The following is a 22357-nucleotide window of genomic DNA, read 5'->3' as shown; positions in this document are numbered from 1 at the left end:
GAAGCTCACCAGCCATAAGTCTCTGATTTCTAAACTGAGCTGAACAGACCATGGAGAAGTCTTCTGCAGACCTATTTTGTGAGTATGAGATTTCAATTACTTATGAATTAGGGCAGATTTGACTTTCTTTACCTAACCTGAGAATAATTAAAATAGGGTAGAAGGTGTAAATAATTCAGCACCATAAAACAACACACATAAATTGTTTGGATAGTGACAGTATGTACAACAAAACTGATGCTGTGTTGAGTGCAGTGTGTAATACTGTAATACTGCAACAGAGCAGTTTGGGGTGGGAAAAGGTAAGAATTGTTACAGTTTTAGTGCAGTGTTGTGATTATGGGACTGGGGATATGGAGCAAACTGCAACAGAGCAGTGAAGGAAGGATTATAATTGATTTTTATTGAGGAACAGAATTTTTTGAAGTGTGTTGGGGTTTAGACGATTCCTCTTCTTGGACAAAACCTCTCCAGCCTTGGAAAAGATCCTTTCGCAAGGAACAGAGGATGCCAGTGCCATCTGGTATAAGTGAGGATACAGATGCTTCTGTTGAGGCCAATATACTAGTGGATCCTCAGATCTTGAGAGATCCACTTCTGATAAATATCAGCCCAACAGTAGCATCTGCTGTTGCACTTGAGCTCCTTCTACTGTGATCGACCGTGCTATCCAGCCAAAGGTCACCTAATAATAGAGGTACTAAGAGAAAAACTCCATTAATAATGGTTCACAGTACTAATCACTGTTGATTGACCTGCTTCTGAAGAGGCTGGGGGTGTATTGGTGGAAGCAGAATGGGCACCAGAACTTCTGATTACAGTAGCACATTCTGATTTTAATCTTGATACTGCTTCTTGTAGTTTCCCTAGGCTTAAGAATCCCAGTTTTTTTAATCTGGGATCCAATAATGTGGGTATGGTCATCACACTTAATGATTCAAAATGTACAGCATTTTCTCTGACCCTCTGGCTGTCACCCAGCTGCCTTGTTAAATTGGACTTGAAATAAGTATAAATAAGAATAATTATATTATTAAATACTCCGATGACACCGTAATTTTAAGTTTGTTAGGAAAAGATCAGGATATATCCAGGGGCGTAAATTTCATCTGACAGTACTGGGGGACAATAAACATAAAATTTCTCAAGAGCAATTTTTGAAGGGGACACAAATAATACAGCTAAAATTTACTTATAAAAGGATATATATAATGTTACACATAAGAAAACCTTACTACTATTATTATTGTAGCATGGAGACTGTGCCATTATGCTTTTTTTGTTGTTGTTTCTCTTTGGTTCAATGAAAAACTGACTAAATTGACCAAAATATTCAAAATAATTTATTTATTGGAATATTTTTAAAGTTGTTTACAACCAAGTCACCAAAATACGATGAATACACAACCCAACACACAACAGTAAATCAATTAGCCTTATTACAGTTCACATATTCTTATCACGATGTTAATTGTTGTTGGTGTGGGTGACTTAGTATTCAACAAGCTATCGTAAACAAGCTAGGTAGTTAGCAGTATAATCGCTAAAAAAATACGGAAAAAATACATGTTATCATCTTTTTTTTTTCTTTTTTTCTGTTGTTATGATTAATTACTCAGCATCGTAAGTATTAACGAGAAAATAATCACTTCATCCGATGTTTTTGAATAAAATAGCCTTGACAGCCTACTTACAGGAACTCTTCTCAACTAACGTTACTGTTTTTCGAACTGTTGAGAGCGAGAGAGAACTGTTCTCTTCTCTCCCGCCGGCGCTGCCGGAGTCCGGACACGAGTGTGACGTGCGCGGTGGACCAAACCACTGTGAGGCAAGGGAGGGGTGACTCAAAATGTTTCTAAACTTCAAACGCCCGTTTGCGCTCGTATTGCTTTACTACTTACACAATTATATTATTGAGTATATATAATTTATTTACAATACTTAGCGTTGGTTTTAATTATATTTTTTTGGGGGGACAGCACTCAGATAGGGGCGGTCCCCCGCGATTTACGCCCCTGGATATATCAGGTTATCTGTCTGAAATAGAGAATTTTGTGCAGTGGTGTAATGTAAATCATCTTATTATAAATGTCTCAAAAACTAAGGAAATTATAGTGGACCCTAAAGGATTAGGTGATTACAGTCCAGTAATCATTCATGATCATACCATCGAACAGGTGGATACCTACAAGTATCTAGGCATGGTCGTTGACTCTTTATTAACACATTAAAGGTGATAGAGAGGATTTTTTCGTCGACTGAGAATCCAAAGACCGTTACTGAGTTTTTGAAATGAGCGCATGCGTAAGAACAGCCCCCCTCCTCAAAGGAACGCCTCCCAAATCTCGTGCACGAGTATTGGAACACGAGTGTTTATCACCGGCATTCGCTGTGTCGTGTTTTTTGGATTCATTATGTCGGACTCACCGCAGGTAACTCATAATCTGCAGTTGTTACTCCTGTCTCCTGACAAAAACATTGCATGCGGCGCCTGTAGAGTGTGGAAAGTTACTGGAGAGCGCAGCCGCGCTTGACTCTCACAAGGAACATCACGGCAGTGATTGACAAGCCAGAGGGCCAGTCGTTTACGCGATCATCGGCTGATGTTTTTAAGGCCCTACCTCGTGCACAGATGATGTATATTAATATTATTCCTTTCAGTGCACCTAATAAATAGTCTTTTATCAGTTAGTAAAGACAGTTTCAAGTAATATTGCAAAAATGTATAAAACAAAACATCCTCTTTAGCACCTTTAAAGGTCCCGTTCTTCGTGATCCCATGTTTCAAACTTTAGTTAGTGTGTAATGTTGTTGTTAGAGTATAAATAAAATCTGTAAAATTTTAAAGCTCAAAGTTCAATGCCAAGCGAGATATTTTATTTAACAGAAGTCGCCTACATCGAACGGCCAGTTTGGACTACATCCCTCTACTTCCTTCTTTAATGACGTCACTAAAACAGTTTTTTGACTAACCTCCGCCCACAGGAATACACAAGAGTTGCGTTTGTAGAGTGTGTTTGTCGCCATGTCGTCGAAACGCTGTTATTTTCATCCCGCAGTCCAATCACCGGGTCTGATTCCGGCTCAAATTGATAGGGTAAAATTAAAGACATGTTTACAATAACACTGAGCGCATGCATCTCCACGTTATGGTAAGAGGCGTGACCTTTCCGGGCAAGGTTCGCTAAGCTGCTGTCGAATCACAACACAGGAACCGCTGGCACAATCAGAACTCGTTACGTATTTCTGAAGGAGGGACTTCATAGAACAAGGAAGTCATCAGCCCGTTTTTATGACAGTGGAAACAGCGGTATACAGATAAGTAAATTATGTGAAAAATACTGTGTTTTTTTACACGCGAAACATGAACACATGTTATATTGCACACTATAAACACAATCAAAGCTTCAAAAAACCACGAAAAACGGGACCTTTAACTATCTCTGCTCAAAGCTCCAGCAACGACTGTATTTTTTAAGAAGACTTTGGTTGTTTGGTGTAAATCAGAGATTTATGCAATTATTTTATCAAGCAGTTTTAGGTAGTTTATTAAATTATGGGATGCAAACGTGGTATGGTAATCTTTCAGTTCAATTAAAATCGCAGCTTGCACGTCTTGTTAAAACTGCAATGAAATTTATAGGGGTAAGAGAGTATACATCACTTCAATTAATTTATGAATCATTGGTCTTTAAGAATGCACAGACAATAGTGAGTGATCCTAATCATGTTTTTGTCATGATCACGAATTGGAGTGCCCTAGCTAAACCACTAGAGGGCACTCCAACACAGACTTTTGTCACTGTTTAGAACTTCATTTCCCATAACCCACTTCCCGGACTCATTATCCTTCATTGCATTCAGCTGTTTTGTGTTTGTTAATTGTCTATTTATACTCAGTTGGTTCTACCTTTGTTTGTGGTTCGTTGTTTTGTTACATGCACGTTGTATTCCTGGCTTTTTGTTTGTGGACTGACTACATGGAGTTTGACCCTTGCCTGTCTTGGGATTTACGTTTTGGATTTACCAATAAATGCTGCAACTGGATCCTAACATCTTGTCTCCAGCCAATGAGTCCGGGAAGTGGGTTATGGGAAATGAAGTTCTAAACAGTGACAAAAGTCTGTGTTGGAGTGCCTTCTAGTGGTTTAGCTAGGGCACTCCAATTCGTGATCATGACAGTTTTATTCCCAATGTATCAACTTTTGCCATCAGGGAAACGTTATAGAGTCCCACTCTGTAAAAGTAAAAATATTTTTTACCTGTATCTATTTATATTTTAAATAGTAAGATGTAATTTTACTATTATTATTATTATTATTATTATTACTGATCTTTTCTTTCTTTCTTTTTTTTTTTTATTGTTTGTGTGTTGTGTATGTATGATTGTGTATTATTGCAGCTTTGAGTCCATAACAAATTTCCTGAAAAAATAAATAAATGCAGTTACTCTTAATTAACTGCTTAAATAATTATAAACCACTTTATTAATCATATACCATTCGAGTTGGGATAACATAAGTGGGATCCAACACATGCACGAGCTCCCTAAATCCAGCATCTTCCACAATGGAAAAGGGTTGGGAGTCCTTGACGATCATGTTCACCAGGACCTCATTCACCATTTCTTTTTTGGAATCTATAATAAAATACAAAGCTGGTGTATTGTAGGAGCCTAACACCTTGTTTAAATAAAGAAAAAAAAAATATTATGTATTACTTTGAGTACTGTGTGGATTGTTAGTAGTTTCTGCATGTTCATGCAGTGCTCGATTATGCCTGAGCATGGAGGAGGTGTTACTGCTGTATGTCAGCTCCTTCAGGCACAGCAAGCATTTCACCTTGAAACATGAAATAATAGAAATGAAACATTATACAGCCATATAGTGAGGATTATAATTATTTTAAGACAGTAAAATATAACAATTACACATACCTTATTGTGAGCAGCCATTTCAAAATGCTTCCAGACAGGGGAGGATTTCCTCTTTCTTGCTAGCTCCATTAAGAGGTCACAAAAAAGCAAACAAATCCAAAAGGTCAATCCAAATCAACAAGCAGTCCAGTCCAAGTCCAAAAATCCAAAGCAATCCAACTAATCTTATCTATGTAATATTATAATAATATAATATAACTAATATAAGTAATAATAACAATATACCAACACTAATATAACCTAATATAATGTAATAATATAGCTCTAATAATACAATAACGTCAATGACACAACTCTCCGACACTCTACTACTACTATTGGTTCTACTACTCCTGAAACACCCACAAGGTGGCGCGTGTTTCGAACCCCCTCACACATATACAGGTGCTGGTCATATAATTAGAATATCATCAAAAAGTTCATTTTTTTATCGTAAATTATTTTTAAAAATGAAACTTTCATATATTCTAGATTCCCTACATGTAAAGTAAAACATTTCAAACATTTTTTTTTTTTAATTTTGATGATTAGAGCATACAGCTCATGAAAGTCCAAAATCCAGTATCTCAAAATATTAGAATATTTCCTAAGATCAATCAAAAAATGGATTTTCAAAACAGAAAAGTTCAAGTTCTTTAAAGTATGTTCATTTGTGCACTCAATACTTGGTCGGCAGCACATATTACAGCAAATGACTTGCTCCTAGCACAAATTACAGCATCAGTGAAGTGTGTCATGGAAGTGATCAGCCTGTGGCACTGCTGAGGCACTACTGAGCCTTCAGATCATCTGTATATTGTTGGATCGACTGTTTCTCATCTTTCTCTTGAAAATATCCCATAGATTCAGGGGTCAGGCATGTTGGCTGGCCAATAAAACACAGTAATATCATGGTCAGCAAACCACTTTGAAGTGGTTTTTACACTGTGGGCAGGTGCTAAAGTCCTGCTGGAAAAGGAAATCAGCATCTCCATAAAGCTTGTCAGCAGATGGAAGCATAAAGTGCTCCAAAATCTCCTGGAAGATGGCTGCATTGACTTTGCACTTGATAAAACACAATGGACCAACACCAGCAGACGTCACGGCCCCCCCAAATCATTTCTGACTTCAGAAACTTCACACTAGACTTCAAGCAGCTTGGATTCTGTGCCTCTCCAGTCTTCCTTCAGACTCTGGAACCATGATTTCAACATGAAATGCAAAATTTACTTTTATCTGAAAAGAGGACTTTCGACCACTCTTCACTGTCCAGTTCTTTTTCTCCTTAGCCCAGGTAAGATGCTTCTGACGTTGTTTCTGTTTCAGAAGTGGCTTGGTAGTCCTTTTCCTGAAGATGTCTGAGTGTGGTGACTCTTGATGCGCTGACTCCGGCTTCATTTGACTCATTGTGAAGCTCTCCCAAGTGTTTGAATCGGCTTTACTTGACAGTATTCTCAAGCTTGTGGTCATCCCTGTTGCTTGTGCACCTTTGCCTACCCAATTTCTTCCTTCTAGTCAACTTTGCATTTAATATGCTTTGATACATCACTCTGTGAACAGCCACCACATTCAGTAATGACCATCTGTGACTTACTCTCTTTGTGGAGGGTGTCAATGATTGTCTCCTGGACCACTGCCAAGTCAGCAGTCTTCCCCATTAGTGTGGTTTCAAAGAACAAGAGATACCCAGAATTTATACTGTAGGGATGGTCATTTAATGAAACTCAAATATAAATATTCTAATATTTTGAGATACTGGATTTTGGACTTTCATTAGCTGTACGCTCTAATCAACAAATTTAAAAAAAAAAACTTTTGAAATGTTTTACTTTTCATGTAGGGAATCTAGTATAAATGAAAGTTTCATTTTTTAAAATAATTTACAATAAAAAAAGAACTTTTTCACGATATTCTAATTATATGACCAGCACCTGTATTATAGAAACTCAAACTTTTATTTTGTATGCGATGAATCATGATTAATCGTTTGACAGCCCTAATTATAACATACTAGACCTATTTAATTTCAACATCTAACATTTTTTCTGAGTTACATTATAGTGATTTTATTTTTTTAACAAAATAAATGTTGTATTAGTACATAAAATAAAATAAATCGATAACGCTCCGCTGTAGTTTTTTGTTTTCCAAACGCGAACTGCCTCCGGTACCTTTTTGTCCCATCGGGCGGCTCGTCTAAAGCTTGACGTGGCATCATCAGTAGCGCAGCTAGCGCTTGTCAGTCTCCGCCTTTATCGGTGCCGTGCGGCGTAAACTCTCTTTTATGGGTTTTATCCTCCATTAATACACCGCACCAAACATGTTTACGTTCTCGGAACTCGTCGTGCTCCTCTGCGCGCTGTCTTACACGGCGAGCGGCTATTTTGTGAGCATAGACGCGCACGCGGAGGAGTGTTTCTATGAGCGCGTGAACTCGGGCACGAAGATGGGCCTGATGTTTGAGGTCGCCGAGGGAGGGTTTCTGGACATCGACGTGGAGGTGGGCATTAAAATACACTTATAATGTTATTAAATGTCATTAGAAAGATATAGTAGACCATAAACAGCCGCTATAGAGTGTTTGCAGCTATCGCTGTCTGCTCACTCCAGATGGTGGATGGAGCCGGAAGTGAATTACTGGTTGAGAGTGATTAGAGCTTATAATGTATTGTCTAGATAACATTTAGACGAGTCAAGGTTAAATGGGAAAGTAATATGATTTTGTTTTATGCTATTTTGCTTAGATAGTTGTTAAACAAAACAAATACTCTGGTATTACCGTGGTGTTTTGGTTCTGGTATCATGGTAATCCAATAGTTTGCTTAGTATTGCGTGTACTAAAGTACCATATAAATACATAGTACTGTCATTTTTTTGAGGCAGTAGCTGATGTAAAGACGGTGTTAATATATAAATAGATCGATGGAGCACCTGTCATGTACCTGTTAAAGTTAAAGTTGAGTCTAATTTAATCTAATGTATTGTTTGTCATTATCAGATAACAGGTCCAGATGGGAAGCAGATCTATAAAGGAGACCGTGAGTCCAGCGGGAAGTATTCTGTAGCCGCCCATATGGACGGAACCTACAAGTTCTGCTTCAGCAACAAGATGTCCACCATGACCCCTAAGATTGTGATGTTCACCATCGACATCGGCGAGGCGCCCAAAGGACAGGACATGGAGACAGAGGGTGAGAGCAGAAACTGACGCAAGCTTTTTCTAGGAAGTCTCTTTTGCACCATATGGCAGGGTTTCCACGCTCACCGAAAACCTGGGAATATCAGAGAGCTGGAAAATGCAATGATAAAGTTGTGGAAATGTGCATTTTTGTAATGAATATAATATTTTCTGGCTAGTTCTTAAATATTTAATTGGCTATAAATTGTACAGTAGTGGCCTAAAGTGACATCTTTAAATATTATTTAAATTTCATAAAGATTTTAAGCATGTTATGTAGTTGTGCTTTGATTTAATTTGTGATAATAATGCAATGAAACATGACAAATTGTGGCAGCATCATTTTTACAAATACGTGCAAAAACAATGTATGCTTTGTATGTTTGCATGTATGCAATGTAAAATAAAATCTGTAGCTGTAGTTTGCCTTTTTTGCCAAATTATTGTCAGTTAAATACCTGAACCAAATTCAGTGTTTTGTTCTTCCCTCATATTTAAAAAATATATTTTCTTCATATTTTGATGGTTTAATTGAACTTGTAGGGTCATTAAAAACTAATATCTCCTCCGGACATCATTTCTGGCCACTACTGTATATTAGAGAAAGTATTAAATTTTTAATTTTAATTATTTGAAGAAAAAAATAATGGTAACACTTTACAGTAAGGTCCTTTAGTTAATGCATTAGCTAATACCTTTGTTAGTTCAAGTCCATTAAATAATGTTAACAAGTTAACAAATTGATTTTAATAATATATTAGATGTATTAAAACTGAAAATTAACGAAGAAGTTTACTAGTTTTCATTGTTAGTCATATTAGCTAATGTATTTATCTAAAGTGTTACCAAAATAATCTTTTTTTACTTCTAACGTGACTTTCTTCCCTCTCCAGGAGGTGGTGACAGCTGGGATGGTAGGAATAGACTGTATAGTAGATTTTTAACATTGGTTGATCTTTAAACTTCAATCTAACACTTAAACTTTCACCTGTGTGTGTAAAGAAATGATCTGAACGTTTACTGACTCGTGCTCGTATAAAGATGCGGGTTAAACCTGAAGAGTGAGCTGTGGGTTTTGTGTTAAAGACATAACATGAATGGAAAGGAGAGGTTTATTTGAAGTTCCCATTGCCTGATTTGTCCATTCTGGTTTATGCTGTATATATACGATGAGTGTTTTTATTAATGCACCAATAACTAAAGCTGTTTATGACCTGTCAACTCTTGCATGTATAATATGGGGTTATGTGATTACAAACTTGTATATTGCTGTTTGTAAAAATTGGTGTGTTATATTTGCATGCTGCATACGCTGCAATTTGTTTGATTCAATCACCATGAGTAAATTCCTATTAATTTATTTCCAGCTCATCAGAATAAGCTGGAGGAGATGATCAATGAGCTGGCGGTTGCCATGACGGCGGTCAAACATGAGCAGGAATACATGGAGGTCCGAGAGAGAATACACCGCGCAAGTAAGACATCCTCTTCACTGATCATGTGATCAATCCAGCCTTATTATTTGATATTAACATAATTAGATGAGCTCTGAGTTTGTGTCCGTCTGTTTTAAATGATGGGATGGAATGTTTTTTTTTTGAAAGTTATGTCGAAAGATCATTTTATCATCCCAGGAAAAATATGCATGTTTAAATGGCCTTTAAATTATTATTATTAATATTATTACATTTTTGACATGAAACCAGCAGAAATTTGCATTTTTAAATGACTTTGTGAATTTTTTTTTATGTGACCCCAGAAAAAATATGCATGTTAAAATGACCTTTAAATTATTATTGTTGTTGTTGTTGTTGTGATTATTATTATTATTATTCTTATTGTTGTTGTTATACATTTTTTGATATATGAAACCAGCAGGAATTTGCATGTTTAAATGGCCTTTAAATCATTATTATTATTATTATTATTTTTTTTTTTTTTTTAAATATGAAACCAGCAGAAATATGCATGTTTAAATTGCCTTTGAATTATTATTTTTTGTACGTTTCTAATATGCATGTTTAAATGGCCTTTAAATTATTATTATTAATTTTTTAAAATATGAAACCAGCAGAAATATGCATGTTTACATGGCCTTTGAATTATTTTTTTTCGTTCCCAGAAATTTTTTGTTTAAATGGCTTTAAATTATTATTATTATTATTATTATTATTAGTTTTTAAATGACACCAGCAGAAATATGCATGTATAAATGGCCTTTGAATTATTATTATTATTATTATTATTATTATTATTATTATTATTATTATTAATAATACATTTTTTTAAAAATATGACACCAGCAGATATATGCATGTTTAAATGGCTTTAAATTATTATTATTATTATTATTATTATTTTTAATATGAAACCAGCAGAAATATGCATGTTTAAATGGCCTTTGAATTATTTTTTTTCATTTCCCCAAAAAAATTTGCATGTTTAAATGGCCTTTGAATTATTATTACAGTTTTTAAATGACACCAGCAGAAATATGCATGTATAAATGGCCTTTGAATTATTATTATTATTATTATTATTAATACTTTTTTTTTAATATGACACCAGCAGATATGCATGTTTAAATGGCCTTTGAATTATTAGTATTATTATTATTAATATTTTTTTTAAATGACACCAGCAGATATATTCATGTTTAAATGCCCCTTTGAAAATTTAGTTTTACATGACACCAGAAAAAAATTGCATTTAAATGGCCTTTGAATTATTATTATTTTTTTCTCTCTCTTTTTCACCTTTAAACATTAAGCTTGCCTTTGTGTATTTTTGTCTCTGTCCTCCAGTCAATGACAACACGAACAGCAGGGTGGTGCTGTGGTCCTTCTTTGAGGCTCTGGTGCTGGTGGCCATGACCCTCGGACAGATTTACTACCTGAAGAGATTCTTTGAAGTGCGGAGAGTCGTATAAAAACCCTCAACATAAACACATTGAGTCTGTGATTTACCAGTTTCACGAATTGGACGTCCAATTCAACAGAGATCAGAAGAACTTGGTTGTTCGCTAGTCCACAAGTCTTTTTGTTTTCATTTGCCCCACTTGTAAATCTCTTCATTGTTTGTTTTGGTAAAGGGTGCAAGTTCGATAACAAATTAATTCATTGATTTTGTTTTAGCCCAACTTGTTTGGATCAGGCATCTTTCTTTTTTTTTTTCCTTTTTGTTTTTTTGCTTGGTGTTTTTCTCCAGTACTGTTACAATTGCACATTACTACGAGAATGAAGTAAAGGTGATGTTATGGTGTTCCCCCAATGAAAGAACTTGCTTTAGGATTGTTTGAAATAGCATTTTGTAATTAAGCTATAACAAAGCCATTGTTGTGAGCAAATGGGAAGTCAGTACAGTAGTCACTGACTTAAATGTCAGGAACTGTCACGGCAAACACATTTCATGCCATATTCACTGCTCATTATCACATTTAGTTATGCCAACAACCTCCATGGCACATATTTAAACCTGATGCTGGTAAAGTGATAAAAATGACTGCTTAGTTACTTTTGCAGATTTTTCTGGTGTGTTTTTAAATGTTTAGGAAGGGTAGGCCCAATTTATTTTTCTTCTCTTTATCTTCAGTTTCTTCACACAGGGAGTTCTTTATGTAGTTTTGTACCGTTTTTGTTGTCTAAACCAACTCTTATAAATAAAATGCAAAATTATTTGGCTAAGACTACTGGGAAACTGATGATAAAACTGTAAACTTCTGAAGTTCAATGAATATGTATGTCAAATATGGATTTGATTTAATAAACATGAAACATGTTCTTAAAATGTGTTTTTTTTAAATCATTTTTTAACATTGATGTGTCATGTATATTTTTTTTATCTGTTATAATATATATAACTAAATGTCAAATGTTTTCCTTTTCGTGGTTAGTCCGATTTAACGAATTTATTTGTCACATGGTACGTGTTACTTTTCTCATTGCTGATCGTATATTCAGCGGCCTAATATTTTTATTGTTTAGGTCATCAAATCATTTATTTAACCTGTTAACTGTCATAGACAGTTTTTTTATAGACATGAAAATGCACTATCCAAAATGAAATGGTTGTAATTCAAGAATACTTTGGAATATAGACATAAGGCTGGTCTTGTTTTAAAGATGAAATTTGGCAGATTATTGTAGAAGTGAAATAACTTAAATTTATGAAAATGTAAAAATATATTTGATATAAAATAAGTTTTACTCTAAAACTGCAAGGAAATCAAAGCCAAAAATCTGAACAAGTTGTGTTCCAAATTCCAGGTTGATATCTCAAAAAATGAACTTTCAGTAAGATTTTGTTTGGGCGCAGTACCACACTTTTTCACTAGATGACGACCAAGCTCCATTACTGACCATATAAAGGCCACTTCCATATATGGTTTGAGTGATCTGAACCATATATTTCCATTATTTTCATACAATTTATGAAATAGACATTCTATATAGAAGTAGTATGGGAAGTTTGGCAGAATTTGATATGAATTCAGCCTCTAATAAACATAAAAACAACATGTATGTGGGTTATAGATCGCCGCCACAATCATAAATGTATATATTTTTTTCTATTAAAAAACATTTTCAGACCTTTTTTTCTCAAAAAAATTGGATGGATGTTATCTTTTGGACTCTTGGCATGAAAACAAACATGTTTCAACCAATCTTTCATGATTTTTCATGTTCATCACTATTTCAAAATAAAGGTCTGAACATGCCTTATGAGTATGAAAATATGCTTGTTGCAAATTGATAAATTACTGCTCCTCTGTAATTTATTTTGAAAATCAGAGAGATTCTAAGCTTTCAAATGATATTTAGTTTGTCAAGATTAGTTTAGGTTTGGTATAGAATATTACTGTTTTAAATATGTAATGGCTGTGGGCCAGTGACAGTTAACAGATTTAAAGGATTAGTTCACTTTCAAATTAAAATTTCCTGATAATTTACTCACCCCCATGTCATCCAAGATGTTCATGTCTTTCTTTCTTCAGTCGAAAAGAAATTAAGGTTTTTGATGAAAACATTCCAGGATTTTCTCCATATAATGGACTTCAATGGCCTCCAATCGGTTGAAGGTCAAAATTAGAGTTTCATTGCAGCTTCAAAGGGCTTTAAACAATACCAGACAAGGAATAAGAGTCTTATCTAGAGAAACCATCACTCATTTAAAAAAAAAAATTAAAATTTTATACATTTTAACCATAAATGCTCATCTTAAACTAGGTCTCTTCTTCCTCATCTCTAACTAAATTGTCATATACAATATGCTAGTGCAAGTATATAACAAGTTAGTTCAAACTTTGACCTGTGGAGGGCAGTAATACACTTAGCAGTGTATACACTGCCGGAATTCTAATAGAGAAGAAGAAGAGAGCTAGTTCAAGATGAGCATTTATGGTTAAAATGTATAAAATTGTATTTTTTTTTTTTTAGAAATGAGCAATTGTTTCTCTAGATAAGACCATTATTCTCGTCTGGGATCATGTAGGGCTCTTTGAAGCTGCACTGAAACTGTAATTTTGACCTTCAACCGTTTGGAGTCCATTGAAGTCCACTATATGGAGAAAAATCCTGGAATGTTTTCCGTCAAAAGCCTTCACTTCTTTCTTCATTGAAGAAAGAAAGACATAAACATCTTGGATGACATGGGGGTGAGTAAATTATCAAATTTTAATTTGAAAGTGAACTAATCCTTTAAACGATTATGCTTCTTAGGACATAAAGGCCAACAAAACAAACATCATTTTGAGTTTTCTGAATCGATGATTCAGCTCTAATTCACCAAACGCCCCCTGGAGGAAGACTGGTGTCTTACAGAGGCGATGCGGAACGTTTGTAGCAGCCGCATTTTTCCCATCCGGAGCGTATTGCGTGAAGCACACATCTTCTCCTCATGTGTTTACTTTTATGGATCAGACTCATCTAAACTCATGAATTATGGAAAACATTACCGATGGAAAATGGGAGAGTTTACCTGTGAAATTACATGAAAGCATATTACAGACGCTTACAGAGCTGAAATTTACATATATGACTCCTGTTCAGGTATTCATTTGATTAGTATCCAGTTTATCTGTCCTCGCATGTTTATCATCAGATTATTTACTGTTTATTAACTCCTCAATTTCAGGCTGCCTGCATCCCTCTCTTTATGAGTAATAAAGATGTGGCTGCTGAAGCGGTGAGTATCTGAATATGTATTTTTTTATCATAATCTGTCTGAGAAATGTCACAGATGTGTTTCATAATCAGTGTAATTTCAGGTGACTGGCAGTGGGAAGACTCTGGCATTTGTGATTCCTATATTAGAAATTCTCCTAAAGCGAGAAGAGAAGTTAAAAAAGATGCAGGTGTGTATTAAGATGATCAATTTACATATAGTTTTCTTATTCATCAGATGTTTGCAGAAAGAAATAGGTGTAGTTCATCCACATTGGTCAAAGCTGACATACTGATCTACTATTTAAAGGGATAGTTCACCCAAAAATGAAAATTATCCCTCAAGCCTTCCTAGGTGTAAATGACTTTCTTCTTTCAGATGAACACAATCTGAGTTATATTAAAAATTAACCTCTCTTCCCAGCTTTGTAATAGGAGTGAATGGTACCCTTTTTTTTGAAGCCCAAAAAAGCACATCCATCCTTGATAAATGTAATCCATACAGTTAATAAAGGCCTTCTGAAGTGAAGCGATGCATTTTTGTAAGAAAAATATTCATAATTACAACTTTTAGAGAGTCGAGTTCCGCCGTATGATGTAAGAGTAGCGTAAGCTCACGTGAGAGTAGACGCCTCTTGTGGTTCAAACAAATAGGGCTTGGCAACAACCTTAAACTTTGCTCTATTGTCTGTGCTTCCACGGAGTTCACTCTTCCTGGAATCGACTCGCGTATGGAAGCCAGTGATTATAGTTTATAAAGTTATAAATGTGGATATTTTTTCTTACAAACACACTTAGCAACATGCTAATTCATGTTAACAATATGTTAAAACATGGTAGCAATATGTTAAATCATGCTATCAGTATGTTAAATGCATTATATCATGTTAGCAACATGCTAATTAATGCTAGCAATGTATTAAAACATGCTAATTATGTCAACAATGTTAAAACAGGTTAGCAATGTGTTAAATCATGCTAGCAAAATGCTAATTCATGTTAACAACGTGCTAAAATGATAGCAATTTTTAAAATCATGTTAGCAATGTGCCAATTCATGTTAGTATCATGTTAATTATGCTAACATGTTAAATCATGAAAGAAACATGCTAATCATTCTAACATCATCAAAAAAACATGCTAACAACATGTTAATTCATTTTAGCAAACATGTTAAATCATATTATGAACATTCTAATTCATGCTAGCAACATGTTAAAAAGTGTTAACAAGTTAATTCATACTAATCAATCATACAGTCATTCATACAATGTGTTAAAACACAACATGTGTTAATAATGACAACATGTTAAATTATGCTAACAGAATGTTAGCAACATGCTAATCATTCTAACATTGTGATAAAACATGTTACCAATGTGTTAAATCATGTTAGCACAATATTAATTCATGCTAACAACATGCAAATTCATTCTAGCAACCTATTAAAACATGCTAGCAAAGCATGCTAATTCATGCTAACAGTGTGTTAAAACATGTTAATAATGCCAACATGTTAAAACAGGCTAGCAACATGCAAATTAATGTTAGCAATGTGCTAAAACATGATAGCAAAATGTTAAATCATGCTTTCAACATGTCAATTCATGCTAGCAATGTGTTAATTCATGTTAGTGTCATGTTAATTATGTTAAATTTAAACATGTTAAATTATGGAAGAAACATCCTAACAAAAAGCTAATCATGCTAAGAACATGCTAATTCATGCTGACAAACCTATTAAAACATGTTAGAAAAACATGCTAATTCATGTTAACAATCTGTTAAACCATGTTAATAATGCCAACATGTTAAATGATGCTAGCATTTTGTTAATTCATGTTAATATCATATTATGTTAAATTTAATCATGTTAAATCATGTAAGAAACATCCTAACAACATGTTAATTCATGCTAGCAACCTATTAAAACATGCTAGCAAAACATGCTAATTCATGTTAGCAATGTGCTAAAACATGTTAATTCATGCTAGCTATGCCTCTCTTTCTTTCTCTTTCCACTCCACTAAATTTAAAGCTTATAAAACATTCAAACTTTCATACAGCTTTGTCAATCCAACATCAAAGTATGTCCCAACGAGCTCTACTCATCTAGTGTCTATTGTACTGCGTTGTCAGGTGGGTGCATTGATCATAACGCCCACCCGTGAGCTGGCGCTGCAGATCAGTGAGGTGATGGGCCAGTTTCTGCAGGGGTTTCCTCAGTTTAGGTGAGATTAAAGCATCTACTGTATCTACTGTACCGTGTGAGGATGTAAAACTTACAAAACATGTGTCTGTTTTCAGACAGATTCTCTTAATTGGTGGAAGCAACCCTATTGAGGATGTAGAGAAGTTTAAGACTCAGGGGTGAGTATTTGGACTGCTGTTTTCTACCATCTAAAACTAAATCTGGAAGCAAATATAATGTCCTGTGCTCTTCGCAGAGCCAATATCATAATTGCGACCCCTGGCCGATTAGAGGACATGTTTAGGAGGAAGGCAGATGGACTTGATTTGGCCACCGCTGTGAAGTCTCTGGACGTTCTAGTCCTGGATGAGGCTGACCGATTGCTGGACATGGGCTTTGAAGCCAGGTAATGTTCTTCTATCATCAGTCAGAAAAAAATATGAAATTCATAATTCATAAATGACAGTCTATTAACTAATGCAGCTTTTTTCTTTGCCTCCTCAGTTTAAACACTATTCTGGGGTATTTGCCCAAGCAGCGGCGCACAGGGCTTTTCTCCGCCACACAGACGCAAGAGCTGGAGAAGCTGGTGAGGGCGGGTCTGCGCAACCCTGTGCGTATCACAGTGAAGGAGAAAGGAGTGGAGGCCTCGAGCGTGCAGAAAACCCCATCCAGACTCAGCAATTATTACCTAGTGAGTCAGTTATAACCGTCTGTAACAAGCAGAGACTGATTTACAAATGCACAGTCATGCCTTTTCATGGGCGTTTCAGAAAGTTATTCAGTTAATTATGACATGAAATCAGCATTGATTGACCACATTTACTTTATAATATATGTGTCATTATGAAGGAATTTTACTTGGGTATATAAGCTTGTTTGAACTAATTCTCAGTGTTTGTGTGGTTTATCTAAACCTGTTCTTCATTATGTGTAGATGTGTCGAGCAGAGGAGAAGTTCAACACTTTGGTGGCGTTTCTCAGGCAGCATAAACATGAGAAGCATCTTGTGTTCTTCAGGTTTGTTCGACTGATTTTGCCACATACAGTACCGGTCAAACGTTTCGAATAATTAAGATTTTCAATGTTTTTGAAAGAAGTCTCTTGCTCACCAAGGCTGCATTTATTTGACCAAAAATACAGTGAAAACGGTAATATTGTGAAATTCACTTTCAAATGGAAAACAGTTCTTTTAAAGGAGCTATATGTAGAAATCAGAAACCTTGTTATTAGTGACACTGGTGGCTGTTAAGTGAACTACAACTTATTGCTCATAACGTAACGAACAAGAGACTGAATGTGATTAAACGTCCTGAAAAAAAATAAAGAAATAAACACAACAAAAATGACAGCGGTGAGAAAACAGCGGTGAAGAAAGCATCTGATCATAGTGATGTGGATACGTTTGCAGCAGTTCTGTGATTTACCGGCATCATGTCAACAGATGAGGTGATTAAAATTACACTATTATGATAGCTTGATTATAAAGTATATGTAAGACTACTTTTCTTTGTATGAAACATTGACATTACAGTACAGAAGGGCTCTTTTGGCATTACCCTGAACATTGTATAAGCATTCATTTCATGTGTCATTGAATGGAAGAGAGGCTTTTGTGAGCGTAAACATTACATCTTTATTGATTTTGCAGAGTCTACAGGCTTTTATAGACAACCTAGGAAGTCAGGGAAGGTCTTGCTCTTTAAGTTTCATTACAAGCTGTTTACACGTTGGCAATAAAAAAGTGATTAATATATGAAAATTATCACATATAGCGCCTTTAAATTGTAATAAAATATCAAAAGCATTAAAATAATCTTAATTATTCCAAACTTTTGACCAATCTTAATGATATTGTCCAACCATCCTAACATTATATTACCCGTCATACCCACAGCACCTGCGCCTGTGTGGAGTACTTCGGTAAAGCCCTGGAAGTCTTGATCAAGAACGTCAGCATCCACTGCATCCACGGGAAGATGAAACATAAACGAAACAAGATCTTTGCAGATTTCCGTGCGCTGAAGAGGTAATGGACTGCATCATTTAGTGTGATGCCTTTCTAGCTATTTACAGAGAGGAAGTTATAGATGAAGAATAAATGCATTATGCTTGTGTGCAGTGGGATTCTCGTGTGCACAGACGTCATGGCGAGAGGCATCGACATACCTGAAGTCAACTGGGTGCTTCAGTATGACCCCCCAAGCAGTGCGAGGTAACCGGGACATGCATTAACATACTTGAGCTCAAGAGTATGAACTTTTGAGGCTCTTGGAATTGTTTATTACATCATTTATTTCATGCATTGATTAGTTCTCATAAAGTCAGCTGACATGAGGTTAGAGGCGTTACAGCTTTAGAGCTTGTCAAATTTGCTCCTATTTGGGTGTGAGCAAAAACACACCGTTTTTGTGTGTGTCCCTTTAAATGCAAATGAGCTGCTGCTCCCCGCCCCCTTTCCAGAAGAGGGTGGAGCTTTAACAGCTCAACAACAACAAAGCTGGAGAATCTCACGCAGCCAAAATGAGGATTGTCAGTAACGGTGTTCAGCCTTACATTGTTCAAACCGGAGTCGACACTGATGGAGAGACTCAGGAAGAAGTTACAACTTTTAGAATAAAACTGGACGTTTCTGAATGGTTAGTGGATAAATTTATGTAGTTGCTGTGGAGTTGATTCAACTCATTGATTTGTGAAGCAGTCCGGCGTAAAATGACGGCATGTCAACAACACTCTACTACAACAACTCTTCCTTCTTCTCTAAAGCAGCCCAACATGGCCTCACCCCCTTTGTTATGTGTTCTCGGGGGTGGGGTTTATGTAAATTTTGGGGTTTGTGATGTCACTGACGCAGGAAGAAGCTTGTTGTAGTCCCTACCAGCCGTTTGTTGTAGTCCTTAAAAAGTGAATTCTGTAAAAAGAAAATATCTCATTTGCATTGAACTTTGAGTGTCGTAACTTTGCAGATGTTGTTTGTGCTCAAACAGCAACATTACACACTAACTAAAGTTAAAAGTGAAATCATAATTAAGGACCGATTTAAAAAATAATGTACCTACTCGAGAGTATGTGATTTCGGATGCATCCAACTAATTCTGAAAAGCTTGTTCAGGTGTGTTTGATTAAAGTTGGAGCAAAACTCTGCAGGAAAATGGATCTCGAGGGCCAGAGTTGCCGAGTCTTGCATTACTGTTACTATTGCTCATGCTTTGTGAATTGAACAAACCACTATCATTTAGTAATAAAACTTCAGCATTCTTCGTAAAAAAATGTTATCTTAAGTATTAAAACTTGGTCTTAGTCAATGTTTATGTATGTGAAAGTATAAAAATTTGGTGAAAATTAGAAATGAAGTACTTAAATTACTAAAACTGAAATAAAAATAAAGTTATATATAAATATTAAACTACGGAGCCCCTAAAGGGACATGGTGATGGGGAAAAAAATATGAGATTGGGAGGAAATTTACATTTCAATGCTTTTGCGTTCGCTTGCAAAATGTTTGCCTTCCCCTGAGAAACTTTGCATTCGCTCACAAACCTTTTGAGTTATTTGTGAGTGAACGCAAACTTTCTCAAAACAATTGCAAGAGAACATAAATATATTTTTTCCTCCCATTTCATATTTTTCCCATCACCACGTCCCTTTAGGGGCTCTGTATTAAACAAAATGACCAATTCTTAAAATAAAATGAAAAAGGAACCTGAAAATAAGAAAATAAAAGCTAATTCAAAATATTAATTAATAGTATATAAATAAGTAATAAAATAACACTGTTTTAAAGGTGACACTATTTGAATGTTTTGTTGCTAATTTTTGTCATCAAATTTCCATTAGTTCCTTTGTGCATCGGTGTGGACGAACGGCGCGCATCGGAAACCAAGGCAACGCACTTGTGTTTCTCCTACCAATGGAAGAGTCATATGTAAATTTTTTGTCCATTAATCAAAAGGTAAGTCAGAGAAAAACTTTATTTCATTAACAAACTATCAGTGAGCATTATGGCACTTATAAATAGGGTAAGTTACAAAATTAGGCTTTACACACTAAAAAAAATACATTTCCAATCATGCATTTGGCTGATGCTTTTATCTAAATCGACATGCATTGATATGCATCTTTTCAGCTCATGCATTGCCTGGCAATTGAACCCATGCTCTTGGTGTTTCTAGCACCATGCTCAATTTTTTAACACCATATATTTGTGCAAATACCCTGTTGTGCCTAATATCTTTGCATTCTCAGTTTCGTTATTCTATATGTTGGAGTTTAAGCTTGTAAAATAGTGTTTGTACTTTATAATTCTGTGTTTTTTCGCCACAGTGTCCCCTTCAGTTGTTTCCTCCAGTGAAAGATGTGGTTGACGTTCTGCCTAAACTGAAGGCGATGGCTTTACAGGACAGAGCAATGTTTGAGAAGGGCATGAAAGCCTTTGTATCATGTGTGCAGGCGTACGCCAAACACGAGTGTAGTTTGATATTTCGCATTAAAGGTGAGTGACTTTGTGTGTCATACATTTTAATAAGAGGCATAATCAAGATAATTCACCTGATTAAAATGACGTGTACCTTGTACAGACCTGGATTTTGCTGCTCTGGCGCATGGCTTCGCTCTCCTTCGTTTGCCCAAAATGCCTGAACTGAAAGGAAAGACCTTCCCGAACTTCAAACAGGAGAGCATCGACACAGACACCATCCGGTTTAAAGATAAAAACAGGGAGAAACAGAGACAAAAAAGACTGGCAGAGCAGAAAGAGAAAGTGAAAGAGGCGCCATTGAGGAAGAACTTCATCAAGAACAAAGCCTGGTCCAAGCAGAAGATCAAGAAGGATAGAAAGAAAAAGAAGGCCGCCAAAAGAAAAATGGATGAGGTGTGTTATTCATTTTTTTCTCACGTATATAAGAATAGAAAACCAATATAAAGTGTCAATGCTAAACTTGTGTGCTCACAGGAATCAGATGTTGACAACGAAGACTTGAACGAGCTTTTAAGTGACACGCGTCTGCTGAAGAAACTCAAGAAAGGAAAGATCAGTGAAGAGGACTTTGACAAGCACTTGAGTTCAGCAGGAAGTTCACATCCCAAAAGAGCAGATAAACACAGTCCTGATGGAGAATGAGCGGTCGTGTCTGAGACGTCATGTGACTTCAGTGTGTATATATGCTGTATCAGCAGTGATATTTTCATTCTGATTGTCTTTGTATTGTAAAAGGAGGATGCTTTCATCACAAATGTGCTTTTGTATTAACTATCTTCCATATACATCACTGCTAAAAACTAATAAAATAAAGATTTCTGTTGGAAATTTGAGTGTTTTCAAGCCAAGGGTCTCTCTGGGAAATTATATGATCTATATTTTCCTATTAACAGTAATGCCTGTATAAAGCACATGGAAAAGAAACAAAATGAAATGTCACTACCATTTCAAATTCCTAATTTGGTGGTTTCAATTGAACCACATAAAAAAGAAAAAAAACATCTGCTATACTTATGTGTAATTTAGTGTAGGTAAGTCAAATACACAGTCACTTTATATGGTATTTCAAGGTACTGTCGCCGTCTCCCAAAATATGATCACCCTTGTGCAAACCTGAAATTTTAAAAAGGCCCAATTTATATTATGAAAAAAAAATATATATACATTTGTCTAAATATTATTTGGAGAATATTCTGTAAATTTCTGTAAAGTTAATTGTTAAATTTGACCTACTCATTGTAGCACTGTACTGTTAGATGCAATATATATTTGCTAATTTTTTACTTTTTTTATTTTTTATTTTTTATTTTATTTATTATAATCTAATTTTTATTTATTTTTTTAAATTAAGCCTTTTTGTAAAACATAACAAAAATATATTTTAGTTAAAAATAAATAAAAATTGGATTACAATAAGTATATACAAATAGATAAA

General features: G+C 35.3%; 2 protein-coding genes across 3 annotated transcripts; both read left to right on the top strand.

The window, feature by feature from the left end:
- The first annotated feature begins 7090 nt into the window (after positions 1 to 7090).
- On the top strand, positions 7091 to 11879 carry tmed2 (transmembrane p24 trafficking protein 2). 2 transcript variants are annotated; one of them, XM_048181306.1, is made up of 5 exons: positions 7091 to 7415; positions 7914 to 8106; positions 8987 to 9007; positions 9461 to 9568; positions 10898 to 11879. In XM_048181306.1, exons 1-5 carry the CDS (start codon positions 7236 to 7238, stop codon positions 11020 to 11022), a joined length of 627 nt encoding a protein of 208 aa, XP_048037263.1. In that variant the 5' UTR covers positions 7091 to 7235; the 3' UTR covers positions 11023 to 11879. The 2 variants fall into 2 exon arrangements, with proteins under 2 accessions (XP_048037263.1, XP_048037264.1); XM_048181307.1 differs by lacking the exon at positions 8987 to 9007 and having other exon boundaries at positions 7098 to 7415.
- A 2068-nt stretch (positions 11880 to 13947) lies between these two features.
- ddx55 (DEAD (Asp-Glu-Ala-Asp) box polypeptide 55) lies at positions 13948 to 21755 on the top strand. Its single transcript, XM_048181305.1, has 14 exons — positions 13948 to 14140; positions 14226 to 14276; positions 14359 to 14445; positions 16394 to 16485; positions 16562 to 16624; positions 16702 to 16851; positions 16950 to 17139; positions 17383 to 17465; positions 18343 to 18474; positions 18568 to 18660; positions 20283 to 20397; positions 20769 to 20937; positions 21023 to 21315; positions 21397 to 21755. The coding sequence occupies exons 1-14, from the start codon at positions 14033 to 14035 to the stop codon at positions 21562 to 21564; spliced, it is 1794 nt and encodes a 597-aa protein (XP_048037262.1). The 5' UTR covers positions 13948 to 14032; the 3' UTR covers positions 21565 to 21755.
- Positions 21756 to 22357: the final 602 nt, after the last annotated feature.

The sequence above is a fragment of the Megalobrama amblycephala genome, linkage group LG2 (genome assembly GCF_018812025.1).
Source record: "Megalobrama amblycephala isolate DHTTF-2021 linkage group LG2, ASM1881202v1, whole genome shotgun sequence".
NCBI lineage: Eukaryota > Metazoa > Chordata > Actinopteri > Cypriniformes > Xenocyprididae > Megalobrama > Megalobrama amblycephala.
Note: the sequence above shows the minus strand (reverse complement) of the source record. Positions and strands in the feature narration are given on the sequence as shown.

Excerpts from the sequence above, each read along its gene's own strand:
- tmed2 (XM_048181306.1), top strand. The coding sequence starts at position 7,236 with ATGTTTACGTTCTCGGAACTCGTCGTGCTCCTCTGCGCGCTGTCTTAC. Across the intron at positions 7,416-7,913 it reads TTCTGGACATCGACGTGGAG|ATAACAGGTCCAGATGGGAA; the intron begins GTGGGCATTAAA and ends TGTCATTATCAG. Across the intron at positions 8,107-8,986 it reads ACAGGACATGGAGACAGAGG|GAGGTGGTGACAGCTGGGAT; the intron begins GTGAGAGCAGAA and ends TTCCCTCTCCAG.
- ddx55 (XM_048181305.1), top strand. The coding sequence starts at position 14,033 with ATGGAAAACATTACCGATGGAAAATGGGAGAGTTTACCTGTGAAATTA. Across the intron at positions 14,277-14,358 it reads AAGATGTGGCTGCTGAAGCG|GTGACTGGCAGTGGGAAGAC; the intron begins GTGAGTATCTGA and ends GTGTAATTTCAG. Across the intron at positions 16,625-16,701 it reads GAGAAGTTTAAGACTCAGGG|AGCCAATATCATAATTGCGA; the intron begins GTGAGTATTTGG and ends TGCTCTTCGCAG.